The sequence below is a fragment of the Alosa sapidissima genome, chromosome 4 (assembly GCF_018492685.1).
Source record: "Alosa sapidissima isolate fAloSap1 chromosome 4, fAloSap1.pri, whole genome shotgun sequence".
Taxonomy (NCBI): Eukaryota; Metazoa; Chordata; class Actinopteri; order Clupeiformes; family Clupeidae; genus Alosa; species Alosa sapidissima.
Genome location: NC_055960.1, coordinates 34,788,450 through 34,803,449, shown reverse-complemented (window position 1 = coordinate 34,803,449; position 15,000 = coordinate 34,788,450). Strand labels below are relative to the sequence as shown.

The window sequence follows — 15,000 nt, the reverse complement described above, 5'->3', positions numbered from 1 at the left end:
TAAAGTAACATTTTAGTTACTTTCAGTTCTGAAAAGGGCAGAATCATCCGTAGCATAATACTTTAATAACCGCAAAATACACGCTATATAGACGATGGCAAGGAGTTGTTAACTGACATGTAGCCCATTAGCAATCTATCTAAGATAACACCTTTTAAAGGGACATTCATGATAGGTTGTAAAATATTGGAGTTGTGGTAAGCTTAAACTGACAAAATATTTTAGCTTCCAGTCTGGCAAGGTCTTTTTGTAAATTATGTTTAATTAAAAAGTGTTTCATTCTTCCTGGCCCTCCCCTTAAGGTATCAATAACAACAGTGTTGGTACAGTGAAAAATATGTCATTAGTCAAGGAAATTAATGTGGCTATCCCCCCCCCCCCCCCCCCCCCAAATCAGCATATTTCTTTCATACTGTAGGCCTACTCAGTACTCAGTATCCAAGAACAACTCTGTGAAAACCCATGTTAAAGCTTTAGGTGAAAGGTAGTTTTGGGTCTAAGTGCACCTGAAACCCATTTACCAGCAACCACATGTGAGGGTTCATTTTGAGAACAACTGGCGAACACAATCTCCACCACAGTCACGCGCTGGATCTACATCTGCCACCATGCCATTTGTCATGTCTCAGCGATGCTGCGTTTCAAAACAGCAACGTCAATCATACTAAATCAGATATTATTAAACGTGAAAAAACTTCAGTAGGCTGAAGAATCAAAAGTTCACGTTTACAGAATAAAATGGTAATAAACGTATTAAATATCATGAACAATGCGCGTAAAGCACAGAATGTGTCCATGTGTTCATCTTTGGTGGCAGTAATTACAGATTGAAGTTAAATGCACAGTCTACGTTTCTTGCCTAGAGGAAACACAGTAATCAGCCTTGAATGCAATTTCCTGTTGAAGAGTCCGAGCTGTCTGCTCTGCAGGGTTAAGCAACGCTGAGACGGCAGAGCGGCTCAATGGGAGCGGATGCCTGAGTCGGGACACGTAAGATTCAACTCACTGGGCTAGTGTGCTCTCCCGGAGGTCGGACAACTGCGTGTTTACAGACATGCGAGGAATTTAATGTCAAGAATACCGACAGAAAGCAACAGAAAGTGAGTTTGAGAGTCAGGGCTTGGACTTGGTTTGACTGCTGTCAAGTTTTTCAAAGTTTGGAATCAAGTTGGGAATCAAGGTTTGGATCCTTCATAACATTTATTCTGTGCATTCTCAATGGTTCGAAGATTATTGACGATCAGGAGGTAGTTTTCATAGTTGTTGTGACATTTTGAAACATCTTTTAATGAAACCACATGCACAAAAGTTTACATGAAGAGGGAAAAGTCTGGTTTTCGAGGAACGGGAAAGTTTGGACCTTGGCGAAGAACTGCCTTTTCTGCTGAGGGGGGAAAGCATGCATTATTGAAACTACACTTCTAACTGCTACGGTGTGACGGTAAGATTTATTTTAGATTTTGATGTTTTTAGAAGTTTGTTGTGGTTCATTATGGCTTTGCCTCATTAGCGCTCGAGTACGAACACGTCTAACAAGTTTGACTCCGCACTTGAGCTTGAACGTGCAGGGACTAGTTAGCAAAGCAAGGCATGTCTGTAGCCTAATAAAAGGTAAACAAAATCTGAGATCCACACTAACATATAAGTCTACAATTGGACAAACAGTGTATTTACAAGTAAAAAAATAATGTAATGTTTTCTCAAGTCTAAAAGGTTCTTTGACAATTGGTAGCATAACGCAACTAGGATCTGGTTAAAATGAATATACCCAAACTCTACTAGAAAGGCTACATATTTACAAACATTCCAATATACTACAATTACTTTGCAAACTGCATAATGTCTGAAATGGCCATCACAACTCATCATCAAAATCACGTGTAAAGATTACTCTACACTATGTCATAGCAAGCCGTTCTGTACTGCAAACCCTTCGGAACTACAGTTGCCTGATAGAGATGTAGTCTTGCTTTGAGAACACTTTAAAAACACGTTGGAGCTGCAATATGAACGAAAATGGAATATGAAAGAGCTTATTTTATTCAAGAGGGAAAAAAATGAAACAATAAATAAATAGGCTACTCCCTTATATAGCCCAATATTTCTCCACGTCTAGCTCTGCTGTAGTTATGAAGTTCTCCTTCTTTTGAAAAAGTCTTGAGCGTAAAGAAGTGGAACGGATACTGCCAGCTGTGCCGTCTCCTCCCTAAGCTCAGCTTATTGTCTGTGCAGGCTGGAGCTGTTTGTGTAATTGCACTTTCTCTGCCAGGCATTGTATCCCAAGCGCTAACTGGAGGTCCGCCAGCTACATGAAACGGATGCGTGAAAATGATAGCATGGAGAAGCTGTAGCGGGAAAGGCCGCACAGCTGTGTGTGTGTGTGTGTGAGAGAGAGAGAGAGTGTGTGTGTGTGTGTGTGTGTGTGTGAGAGTGTGTGTGTGTGTGTGAGAGAGAGTGTGTGTGTGTGTGTGTGTGTGTGTGTGTGTGTGTGAGAGAGAGTGTGTGTGTAAGTGTTTCACCGGCTCTTGTGTCCTCTCTCGCAGGCTGCTCACCTCTAACACACACACACACACACACAGATGTCGGAGGAGGAGAACCGACTCGCTGCCAGCGCGCCCGAACCCCCTGACGGGCCAGCAGCGCCAGCCTCTCAGCCCTCCACAGTGGACAGCGCTCCCCCCGAGACTGGGACAGGTACCCTCTACTCTCTCTCTCTCTCACACACACACACACACACACTCACACACACATAAACACACACATACACACACACACACTCTCACACACACACACACACACACACACACACACACACACACACACACACTCACACACACACACACACACACACACACACACATCACACACACACACACACATCACACCAAGACAGGTCTGCATGGTAGTCTGGCTGGAGCGAGGCCTATGTTTAGCAGGAGTTTGTCCAGATCTGTACTTTTATGTGTCAGAGAAAGGGTTTGCTGATGGCCGGTGGTATTGTTCTGTACGGTATTTGGGTTTGCTGATGGCCGGTGGTATTGTGCTGTACGGTATTTGGGTTTGCTGATGGCCGGTGGTATTGTGCTGTACGGTATTTGGGTTTGCTGAAGGCCGGTGGTATTGTGCTGTACGGTATTTGGGTTTGCTAAAGGCCGGTGGTATTGTGCTGTTGGAATGTCTGGTTCTGTTTTGATGTGGGAGATATTTATATCTAACTGGGCTTGTAGAGAGGGTTTCTGATCTGTCTGTCTTTATGTATGTGTGTGTGTGTGTGTGTGAGTGTGTGTGTGAGAGTGTGTGTGTATGAGTGTGTGTGTGTGTGTGTGAGTGTGTGTGAGAGACTGAACAGCACATGTGAGGTTCATTATCCCCAGAGGGGAGTGCCCTTCCTTGCACAATCCTCTATCTTTTCCCTCCTCACACACACACACACACACACACACACACACACACACACTCACACACTCTCAATGAGAAATGCTCAGTAGTCAAAGCATTAGTGCGTAATTAGAAACAGATCAGTGGCGTGTTTGGGGCACTGCCAGAGTATGATGAGGCCGTTGGTAGCTGGTTGGCACGCAGGGCTCGCTGGAGCCCGCTGGTGCCCGAGGGCACTGTGTGTTGCTTATGGTGATGGAGTTTACAGTTGGGCTGATAGGGGTATGCAAAGCTAACTGTGAGTAGACACATGCACACACATACACAATCACACACACATACACAATCACACACACAATCACACACACATACACAATCACACACACATACACAATCACACGCACACACACACACACACACACACACGTCTAGCTATAGTCTATGTGGGTCATCACTGGCATGTCCAGATGAGAGTTGTCACTTATATGCTCCTCAGAGGCCAGTCGACGTTGGAGGTTTAGGGATTCCACAGGTGGCGTGCAGGCCCATAGAGAGATAGAGAGGGAGAGAGGGAGGGATAGAGAGAGAGAGAGGGAGAGGGAGAGAGGGAGAGAGAGAAAGAGAGAGAGAGAGAGAGAGCTTGTGAGAGGCTCATGGGCTATCTCTGGCAGTGGGTCTGAGTGCCAGATTTGTCACGGCAACCAGAGCCTCCCACAGCCCATCTGGACTTGGGGGGTGGGCAGTCACTGTTGGTCTTCCCTGTTTCTGTTATTGCCAGGGCAAAACACCAAACAGGTGAAGCGTTGTCTCAGGTGTGCTGTGTGTGTGTGTGTGGGCATGGGACTTTTGTCCCTTTGCTGTTATGGAAGTGTGTTTGAAGTGTGTGTTCAACTCTGGGAGTGTGTGATTGTATTTTTTTGGAGGTTCACAGAAACTCAGTCCTCAGAGGAACGTGTCCACTCCGATCACATCAGGATAAAACCAGAGCAGGCCAGATATGGAGCCACAAGGCAACACACACACACACACACACACACACACACACACACACACACACACACACACACACACACACACACACACACACACACACACACACACACACCATAGCCTTATCGACCTTAATTACACAGGCAGTGTGTCGGCACCCAAAAGAATGGGTGCTGCTTCAACATGACTTTGTTTTTTGCCTCTGAGAAATTTCACCACAAATTCTTGGAAACTTATTAGTGTGTGTCCGTGCCAGTGTGTGTGTGTGTGTGCGTGAGTAAAATATTTAACTGTTGTCAATCAAAGGCATTTGGCCGCTGGTAACGGCTGACATTTCGGCGGTGTCTGGAGGAGGTATAAGGTGAACCCGCGACCTTGGCATGGGCATGGGCACAGTGGCACCACGGGCGCCCAGCCGGGCCACAGACACACAAAGCACCCAGTGTGTTCCCATTGAACACACACACATACACACACACACACACACACACACACACACACATCTCATACAGACACAGACACATACACACACACACACATACATCTCATACAGACACAGACACAGACACATACACACACACACATACATCTCATACAGACACAGACACACACACACACACACACATACAACTCCCACAGACACAAATACAAATACAACTCCCACAGACACAAATACAAACACTCACACATACACACATGCAGAAAAGCACACAGACCAATACACAAACACACACACACACACACACACTGGCTGTGTGATCTATGCCAGGCTGCCTGCAAGCGGGTCCCAACCCAGAGGGTCTGGCCTTTGGTGGCTGCCAGCAAGACATCGAGTCCACAGGAGCCCGCACACACACACACACACACACACACACACACACACACACACACACACACACACACACACACACAGAGGACAGTGATGGTGCTGCCAGTGAGCGTCTACAAGAGCGGGCTTTCATAGGTGCAGGCCTTCAGGCAGGGGAGTGAGGCTGCTGGCTGAGCCTGTGTGTGTGTGTGTGTGTGTGTGTGTGTGTGTGTGTGTGTGTGTGTGTGTGTGTGTGTGTGTGTGTGTGTGTGGTGTGTGTGTGTGTGTGTGTGCAGACCTTCAGGCTCGGGGGAAAGAGGTTCCTGAGTCTGAGCTCAGCAAACCTGACCTGGAGACCGGGTGGAGCCGCAACACTGGCTCCATTGACGTGATGCAGTGTGTGTGTGTGTGTGTGTGTGTGTGTGTGTGGTTTGAGACATCAGCTCTGTAAGCCTGTGTGTGTGTGTGTGTGTGGTGTGTGTGTGTGTGTGTGCGTGTGTGGTGTGTGTGTGTGTGTGTGCGTGTGTGTGTGTGTGTGTGTATGCGTGCATGCGTGCGTGTGCGTGTGTTACCATGACTGTGTATGTGTGTGTGTATGTATGTGTGTGCAAATGTGTTTATGTATGTTTGTGTGAGTGTCTCCTTTAGGTGCATCACATGTGTGTGAGCTGCATAGTCCTGTGTGCATCTCCTTCAGTCCCTCATGTTAGTGTTAGTATAGTTAGCCTAGAGGCCAGTGCTGCTAACAGGAGAGTCATAGACTCCTTCTGGATGAGACACCAGACCGTGGCAGTTTAAGTCCATGAATTCCACACTTTGAGGTTTGAGACGCACAGCTGTAACCTGACTCTGGGATGGGGGGTTCACCATGTCTGATTGGCTGCCAGCATAGCATTGTTTTCTTGCCGTAGTTGGGGCAAAGATGTGTGTGTTTGTGTGTGTGTGTGTGTCTTTGTGTGTGTGTGTGTGTGTGTGTGTGTGTGTGTGTGTGTGTGTGTGTGTGTCTTTGTGCTCGCTTGTGTGTATGTGTGTCTGAACACGTGGATTGTTTTCTTGCAGTAGTTGGGGCAAAGCTGTGTGTGTGTGTGTGTGTATGTGTGAGTGTGTGTGTCTTCAAGGTGCTGTCTTGAGCCCTCCTTTATTGGCTTGGTAGTCTTGGCTCCTGTCAGGAAGCTTTTAACATTTCGTCTGATAAAAACACTGATATAAAATAGAACCGCAGGCAGCCATGGGTTCTGCTGGGAAGGTTCTCCATGCGACTAGTAGATGGGTTCTGCTGGGAAAGGTTCTCCATGCAACTAGTAGATGGGTTCTGCTAGGAAAGGTTCTCCATGCAACTAGTAGATGGGTTCTGCTGGGAAAGGTTCTCCATGCAACTAGTAGATGGGTTCTGCTGGGAAAGGTTCTCCATGCGACTAGTAGATGGGTTCTGCTAGGAAAGGTTCTCCATGCGACTAGTAGATGGGTTCTGCTGGGAAAGGTTCTCCATGCGACAAGGTTCTCCATGCGACTAGTAGATGGGTTCTGCTGGGAAAGGTTCTCCATGCGACTAGTAGATGTGTTCTGCTAGGAAAGGTTCTCCATGCGACTAGTAGATGGGTTCTGCTGGGAAAGGTTCTCCATGCAACTAGTAGATGGGTTCTGCTGGGAAAGGTTCTCCATGCAACTAGTAGATGGGTTCTGCTAGGAAAGGTTCTCCATAGGAACTGAAGAGTCGTTTGAAGTGGCTTTGAGGAGGATCCTGGATGGACACCATGGCTACCGTAGTGGTCTGCTGCCCAGTGTGTGCACACACACACATACATCTCATACATACACAGACACATACACACACACACATACATCTCATACAGACACAGACACATACACACACACACACACACACATACATCTCATACAGACACAGACACATACTGTACACACACACACATACATCTCATACAGACACAGACACATACACACACACACATACATCTCATACAGACACAGACACATACACACACACACACATACATCTCATACAGACACAGACACATACACACACACACATACATCTCATACAGACACAGACACATACACACACACACACACACACATACATCTCATACAGACACAGACACATACTGTACACACACACACATACATCTCATACAGACACAGACACATACACACACACACATACATCTCATACAGACACAGACACATACACACACACACACACACACACATACATCTCATACAGACACAGACACATACACACACACACATACATCTCATACAGACACAGACACATACACACACACACACACACACATACATCTCATACAGACACAGACACATACTGTACACACACACACATACATCTCATACAGACACAGACACATACACACACACACATACATCTCATACAGACACAGACACATACACACACACACATACATCTCATACAGACACAGACACATACACACACACACATACATCTCATACAGACACAGACACATACACACACACACATACATCTCATACAGACACAGACACATACTGTACACACACACATACATCTCATACAGACACAGACACATACACACACACACATACATCTCATACATACACAGACACATACACACACACACACACACATACATCTCATACATACACAGACACATACACACACACACACACATACATCTCATACAGACACAGACACATACACACACACACATACATCTCATACAGACACAGACACATACACACACACACACACACACATACATCTCCCACAGACACAAATACAAACACTCACACATACACACATGCAGAAAAGCACACACACCAATACACAGACACACACACACACACACACACACACTGGCTGTGTGATCTGCTTTTGCACAGTGCTGTATGGACCCCTTGCTACTATTTCAGCAACCGGTCGAGTCCCCATCCTACTACCAGGAGACCTTGCTCGCCTGTTGAACAATAAAGTCCGAGAAAATGAATATCTCTGATATTTTAAGAGCAGCTCTGGGTGTGGGTGGTCACATGATGTCTTTAGCATCAGTCAGTGCAGAGAAGAGTCTGACACTAGGCTACGTTTATACGGTGACGATGAAAAGAGAAGACGCAGAAGTGGCGTCTTGTCTTCATTTTTTATTCGCGTTTAGACGAGCATTCTCAGGGGGAAATCTTTGTTTATATGAAGACGCAAGAGTATGTGATATTCGATTGGATATGCATTCTAGACCGCTGGGTGGTGGTGTGATAGAACCCCGGTACGTCACGCGCAGACATTCTAATTTGACAGTTTAGCCAGAGAGGTAATCAAGGATCTTTGGTTTAGCCGTTTATACGGAGACGCAACCCGGGTCGTCTTCAAAACTCTACACTCTGGAAGGAGTCTTCAGATTTTTGCGTCTTCAAGCCCCGATGGCGGGGTCGCCGTGTAAACGAAAGGCACTTATGATAAAATATGTTGTCGTCTTCCTTCGCAATCGTTCTCGTATAAACGGCCCCTAAGTTAGTGCAGGACTAGTAGAGGTTTTGGAGTGAGATATCATGTCTTTAGGATCTCAGAGAGGAGGTTGTAGAATTATGTTGTTAAGTAACTCTGATAATTCTTGGATATCATATCTTTATGTTAGTGATGATTGCAATCGCTCAGTGCAGATCTAGATTTTGAGGGTTGAGGTATACTTATCATATCTTTATGATCTCAGTATAGAGGAGATTCAGTGAGTGTTTTGGGGTGAGGTGTCATTATCATGTATTTCATGTAATATGAAATGTCATAGGATCTGCATTGGAGCTGTCATAGGATCTGCATTAGCATGATAGATAACTCTCGGATCTGCGTTAGCGTTGTAGATAGCTCTCGGATTTGCGTTAGCATTGTAGATAACTCTTGGATCTGCATTAGTGTAGTACGGATCTGCGTTAGCGTAGTAGATAGCTCTTGGATCAGCGTTAATGTAGTAGATAACTCTTAGATCTGCATTAGCGTCATAGATAACTCTTGGATCTGCATTAGCGTCGTAGATACTGTAACTCTTGGATCTGCATTAGCCTAGTAGATAACTCTCGGATCTACATTAGCGTAGTAGATAACTCTCGGATCTGCATTAGCGTCGTAGATAACTCTCGGATCTGCATTAGCGTCGTAGATAACTCTTGGATCTCATGTCCTCCAGATCTCTCCGTGAGCGTAGCGAGCGCTCAGAGGCCCCCGTGTCCCACCCGGCCGCTACATGGCTCTGTGTTGACGCAGCTCGTGTCTCGCTGGCGGTCGTCTCTGTAAACACCATTCTGCTCTCACTCGCCCATGAAGATGCAATCAGGCCACTTGTGTACATGCATGAGAGAAAGAGGGAGAAGGAGAGAGAGTGGGAGAGTGAGGGAGAGGGGGATGTAGAAGAAAAGAGGGCAGTCAGTGTTTGCTTGTTTACACGCCAGTCACTGTAGCGTTTTCAGACTGCTGACTCGACTGCCGACTCTGCTTCCTCTCTTTTTTCCTTTTCTTTTTTCTCTTTCTCTCTCTGACTTTCTTTTCTCTCTTTTCCTTTTCTTTACAATCTCTTCCTTTCCCTCCACTCTTCTTCGTTCATTCTTAAAGATCACTAGTGTTTTGAAATGTTATTTTTCTACGTTTCCCTCTTTCTCATTTTTCTCCTCTTTCTGGTTTAAATCTCTCTCTCTCTTCATCCCCCTGTAGTCCTGCGCTGTCTCTTTCTCCTCTCTCTCTCTCTCTCTCTCTCTCTCTCTTCATCCCCCTGTAGTCCTGCGCTGTCTCTCTCTCTCTCCCTCCTTCCCTCTCCTTCTCTCCCTCTTAATCCCCCTGTAGTCCTATGCTGTCTCTCCCTCTCTCTCTCTCTCTCCTTCTCTCTTTCATACCCTGTAGTCCTGCGCTGTCTCTCCCTCTCTCTCTCTCTCTCTCTCTTCATCCCCCTGTAGTCCTGTGCTGTCCTGGTTTCTCTGTGCTGTGTCCCTACTGTATTGTTTCTGCAAGTCTCCAAGTTTTTCTGTCATTGTTCTCGTCTCCTCAGCACTCATCTGAGCTTGAGGCTTATTTTCAGTCGGTGGTTGGAGAGTGTAATCAGCATAGCTGTGTTCTCCAGAGGAGGAATGCTAACCCTCTCCTTAGAGCACAGGCTCACAGCACACACACACACACACACACACACACACACACACACATTCTCTCCTCTCCTCGCCTCCCCGCTCTCCTCAGAGACACACACACACACACACACACGCACGCACACACACACACACACACACACACACACACACACACACACTCACACAGGCTTACAGAGCTGATGTCTCAAACCTTTTTCACAGCGCTCACCTAAAACCAGCTCACACCACCTGCCGTCATACAGGTGTGTGCAGGTGTGGGTATGAGTGTGTGGTGGTGCTGGTAGGGGCGGGGTGGTATTGTGCCTGTATGTGTGTGTGTTCTCTGCGCGTGTGTGTATATGTGCACGTGTACATACTTGAGCCTGTGTGTGTGTGTGTGTGTGTGTGTGTGTGTGCACGTGTGTGTGCTAGAGGAGATTAAAAGACTGCCCTGTGGGGCCTGCCTGCCTTTCATTCAGTCCTGGCACACACACACACACACACACACACACAAACTCTTTCTCAGAGCTGATCTCCTGGGTGGCATTCAAAATCCCCCTGAATGCACGGCCTCACTGATTCAGTCCCAAACACACACAAGAGGTCTCTTAACCTCGCCACTCCCTCCTTTTCTCTCCCATCCCTCTCTTCCTGTCCTTCTTTGTGTCATCCTCTCTTTCTGTTGTTGTCTTTATAATCTTCTCCCTCTCTCTCTCCCTTCCTCCCTCTCACTTTCTTTCTTGCGTTCTCTCTCTTTCCCTCTCTCTCTGTCAGTTCTAATTCCGAGTGGTTAATTAGCATGGCTGTAGTGCTGATGAAGCACAATCATTGCAGCAGGATCAGCAGTCGCTGCAGTGTCAACAACAGCAGCAGAGCTAACAAACACCCTGAGCAACAAACACCCTGAGCAACAAACACCCTGAGCAACAAATACCCTGAGCAACAAACACCCTGAGCAACAAACACCCTGAGCAACAAATACCCTGAGCAACAAACACCCTGAGCACCAAATACCCTGAGCAACAAAAACCCTGAGCAACAAATACCCTGAGCAACAAATTCCCTGAACAAACAGCAGCAGCGCTAACAAACACTCTGAACAAACAAACTCAACTACTCAACTACTCTCACACTTTCTTTCTCTCATAGAACTAGACACACACACACACACACGCACACACATAGACCCTCTTCCTGTCTAAACCAGGTTGTGATTAGCCTCTGTACAGGGTGAAGGCTATCATTAACTCCCCCTTACAAACCCACACTTCCTGTGCATGGTAGAAGGTGTGTGTGTGTGTGTGTGTGAGTTTGTGTGAGTGTGTGTGTGTGGAATGAAAAGGGATTGTGACACTTATACACTTGGAGTATGTGTCCAGATGAAGCCCCATAAAGAAAATAGCATCATCGCCCTTCTATGCTAATTTCAAATAAAGCCGCTACTTTCTGTGGTGAAAAGAAACTTGAACGTGTGGTGATTAAATACCTCTTTAACGCCTGTTAAATGCCAGACTTGTTTTTTTTCTTCTCTGTTTTAATGAGCTTACACCGTTTTATTCTTTGCACAAAATAATCTCTGAATTTGGACAAATTCCAGCAGGCAGCTTTGAAGCGTTTTTTCCCTGCTGGCTAAGTATCTGTTTTCACTGCTGGCTTCATTACAAGTGCGATTAGCGCCATTGTTTTAGCGCCACGGCTTAGTGAAGACGTTAGTCCTCAGAGTTATTAACTCATCTGCTCGCCGCATCTGCCAAACGACAAGTCGCGTCTAACACACACACACACACACACACACACACACACACACACAGACACATCTGCCAAACGACGGAGGGTTCTTAATTATTTCTCCTTGTGCGTAATTACGTCCCTGAGGCGACCAGGCGGCCGTGACGACGGAGGAGCTTTTCACATTCGGATGGGTCTGGGAGGAGAGGGGAGGAGGAGAGAGAAGGAGAGGAGGAGAAGTAGAGAGAGAGAGTTTGGAGAGGTAGTCACGCTCATATGAGCCTGCAAGAAAAGGAGTGTGTAGGAGTGTAGTAGGAGTGTAGAAAGAGGAGTGGAAGAGGAGGCTCACTTGGTCTTCAATCTGTTGGAGGAGTGGAAGAGGAGGCTCACTTGGCCTTTAATCTGTTGGAGGAGAGTAGGAGTGGAAGAGGAGGCTCACTTGGCCTTTAATCTGTTGGAGGAGAGGAGGAGTGGAAGAGGAGGCTCACTTGGCCTTTAATCTGTTGGAGGAGAGGAGGAGTGGAAGAGGAGGCTCACTTGGCCTTTCTTGGAGACGTTCCGCTCGGCAATTCCACCTGGTTCTCATACGCTCAGCCTGAGACACAGAAGTGGACACACACACACACACACACACACACACACACACACAAACACACATGACAATGATGAAGATGATGGTGATGATGTGATGAAGATGATGCTGATGATGACAATGAAGATTGAAGAAAACAGAGTCATAGAAAAGGAAAAGATAAAAGGGATAGAGAGAGATGGGAGAGGGATAGAGAGAGATGAGAGAGGGATAGAGAGAAATCAGAAAAACAGAGTGTGAGTGCGAGAGGTCTGCTGGCAGCTCTGACATACATCTTGTTGGGCTGCTGCTGCTGTTGATTTGTGTTTTCACTGGAGCCATTCATCCACAGCCATCACTCCTGCTCTCTCTTTCTCTCTCTCTCTATGCGTCTCTCTTTCTTTCTCTCTCGCTCACTCTCTTTTTCTGTCTTCATTCTCTCAGCTTCTCTTTTTCTGCTCCTCTCTTCTCATCCCTCCTTCCCTCCCTCCATCCCTCCCTCCATCCCTCAGCAGTGGGTTGAGAAATAGGACTTTGTCTAAATGTGTTGTTGAGAAATATATATATATATATAACTCTCTTCCAGAAAACAGGAGCTCAATGTTTATGGGAATAAAAGTGACAAAACTCCACTCGTTGATGTAATGAAATAACATGAAATTAGTCATCTGTCCTCTGTTTGTGTGAGTGGTACTCATGAAGTAGCCTGTGAATGCACAGGGAAGGAAGCTAGCACAGCTGTCTATGGTGGTAATGATGGTGATGATGATGATGATGATGATGATGATGATGATGATGATGATGGTGATGATGATGATGATGATGATGGTGAAGACAGAGATGCAGATTATTTGAATGTATATTGATGTTATGATGGTTGTGCTAGAGGTTGTGGCAGTAAACAGCGCACACATTATGTATGGCAGCTTATAGTCAGTATTCTTGTCTGCACTTTGGCATGTGACATGTGGTGCATGAGACGCTGCATTTACAGTGTGTGCAGTTGAGCCCAAAACAGGCTTAAGGCCGTGTGATGAGCTCCGTGGCCTTGACCCTGCTGCTGTCCCTCCCTCCGCTCCTCCTCTCCCTGGACTGCAGACAGACAGATAAGAGAGAGAGAGACAGAGAGAGAGACATACAGATAGAGATAAGGGAGAGAGAAACAGATGAGGGAGAGAGAGAGACAGAGGTAAGGGAGAGAGAGACAGAGATAAGGGAGAGAGAGACAGGTGAGGGAGAGAGAAACAGGTGATTTGGAAACAGATGTCAGTGGGATCCTTTCCAGACGGACATGCAGAGCAAATTCAGGTTGGTGTGGGTTCAGCCAGGCTAGAGGGAGGTGGACGGCTTCTCCGCTCTGAGACTCAAACTCTGAAACGCCCTGGAAAAGAGCCGAGGAGTTGGATCAGAAGAGCGACTCTACCGCTCAGACAACGCCGAGCGAAGCCTCACGCCACGCCATCAGGGACTCTTCTGCCAAGCGCAGGCTAACAGGCCAAAGCTCTTTTGTGTTGCAAGTCTGTGAAAGTTTCTGTGTTATTTATTTATTTATTTATTTATTGAGTGAGTTAGTTATTGCCAAACTCTTGTGCTTTATCTGATCCTCAGGGAGCCTGAGGCGCTGAAATACCCATAAGTCTCTTGTTTTCCTCCTCCCCTCCACTCCGGCTCCTGTGAACGACAGCTCGTCTAAACCAGTTCACTCCTCTCCTCTCCACTCCCCGATTCCTCCTGTCTCTTGACTCGGGGACTTCTGAGAGGGGGGCATTAGAGTGAGAGGGGGCATTAGTCAGGGCTGTTTAATGCCACCACATCTCCCCCCTCTCTAAATAAGCCCGGCGGGGGTGGCAGGGGGCGACGGGGGGCTGTGTAGGTGTGGGATGTTGGGGTGGGGGGGGGGGGGGGGGGGGGGGGTTCAAAGCGTCGGTGCAAATCCACGAGGCTCCCGCACAGCTCCTGCATCTCTGCATCTCCTCTCTGGCGTCTCACATGCTGCGCTGCCTCTACCTGGAGTTCCCCTCTGAAGCAGAGAGAGGGAGGAGGGGGGGCCATGTTCCCAGCACCCAGCTCAGTAAATAAGACTAGCTCCCAACAGAGCCAGAGGATTTCAGATGACTCAGTCACACCATTCACACACACACACACACACACACACACACACATACACACACACACACACACTGTGATTCACACACAGTAATTCACACACACACACCCCCACACACACACACACACACGCACACACACACACACACACACACACACACACACACACACACACGCACTCCTACACACACACACACACACACACACACACACATTCACACTCACACATACAGTACACACACATTACACGCATACACCCTCTGCCATTATATACACCAAGAATTACAGTAATTTTCAACAATTT

At 46.9% G+C, this 15,000-nt stretch overlaps 1 protein-coding gene across 2 annotated transcripts in view; it reads left to right on the top strand.

Annotated features, from left to right (window-relative positions):
* The first annotated feature begins 930 nt into the window (after window positions 1–930).
* Window positions 931–15,000, top strand: part of mdfi (MyoD family inhibitor) — a 56,246-nt gene continuing 42,176 nt past the window's right edge. For both annotated transcript variants that reach the window (XM_042089527.1, XM_042089526.1), the window contains exons 1-2: window positions 931–1,441; window positions 2,544–2,694. In XM_042089527.1, coding sequence (XP_041945461.1) covers window positions 2,580–2,694 — 115 coding nt within the window. In that variant the 5' untranslated portion in view covers window positions 931–1,441; window positions 2,544–2,579. The remainder of the gene's footprint in view (window positions 1,442–2,543; window positions 2,695–15,000) is intronic.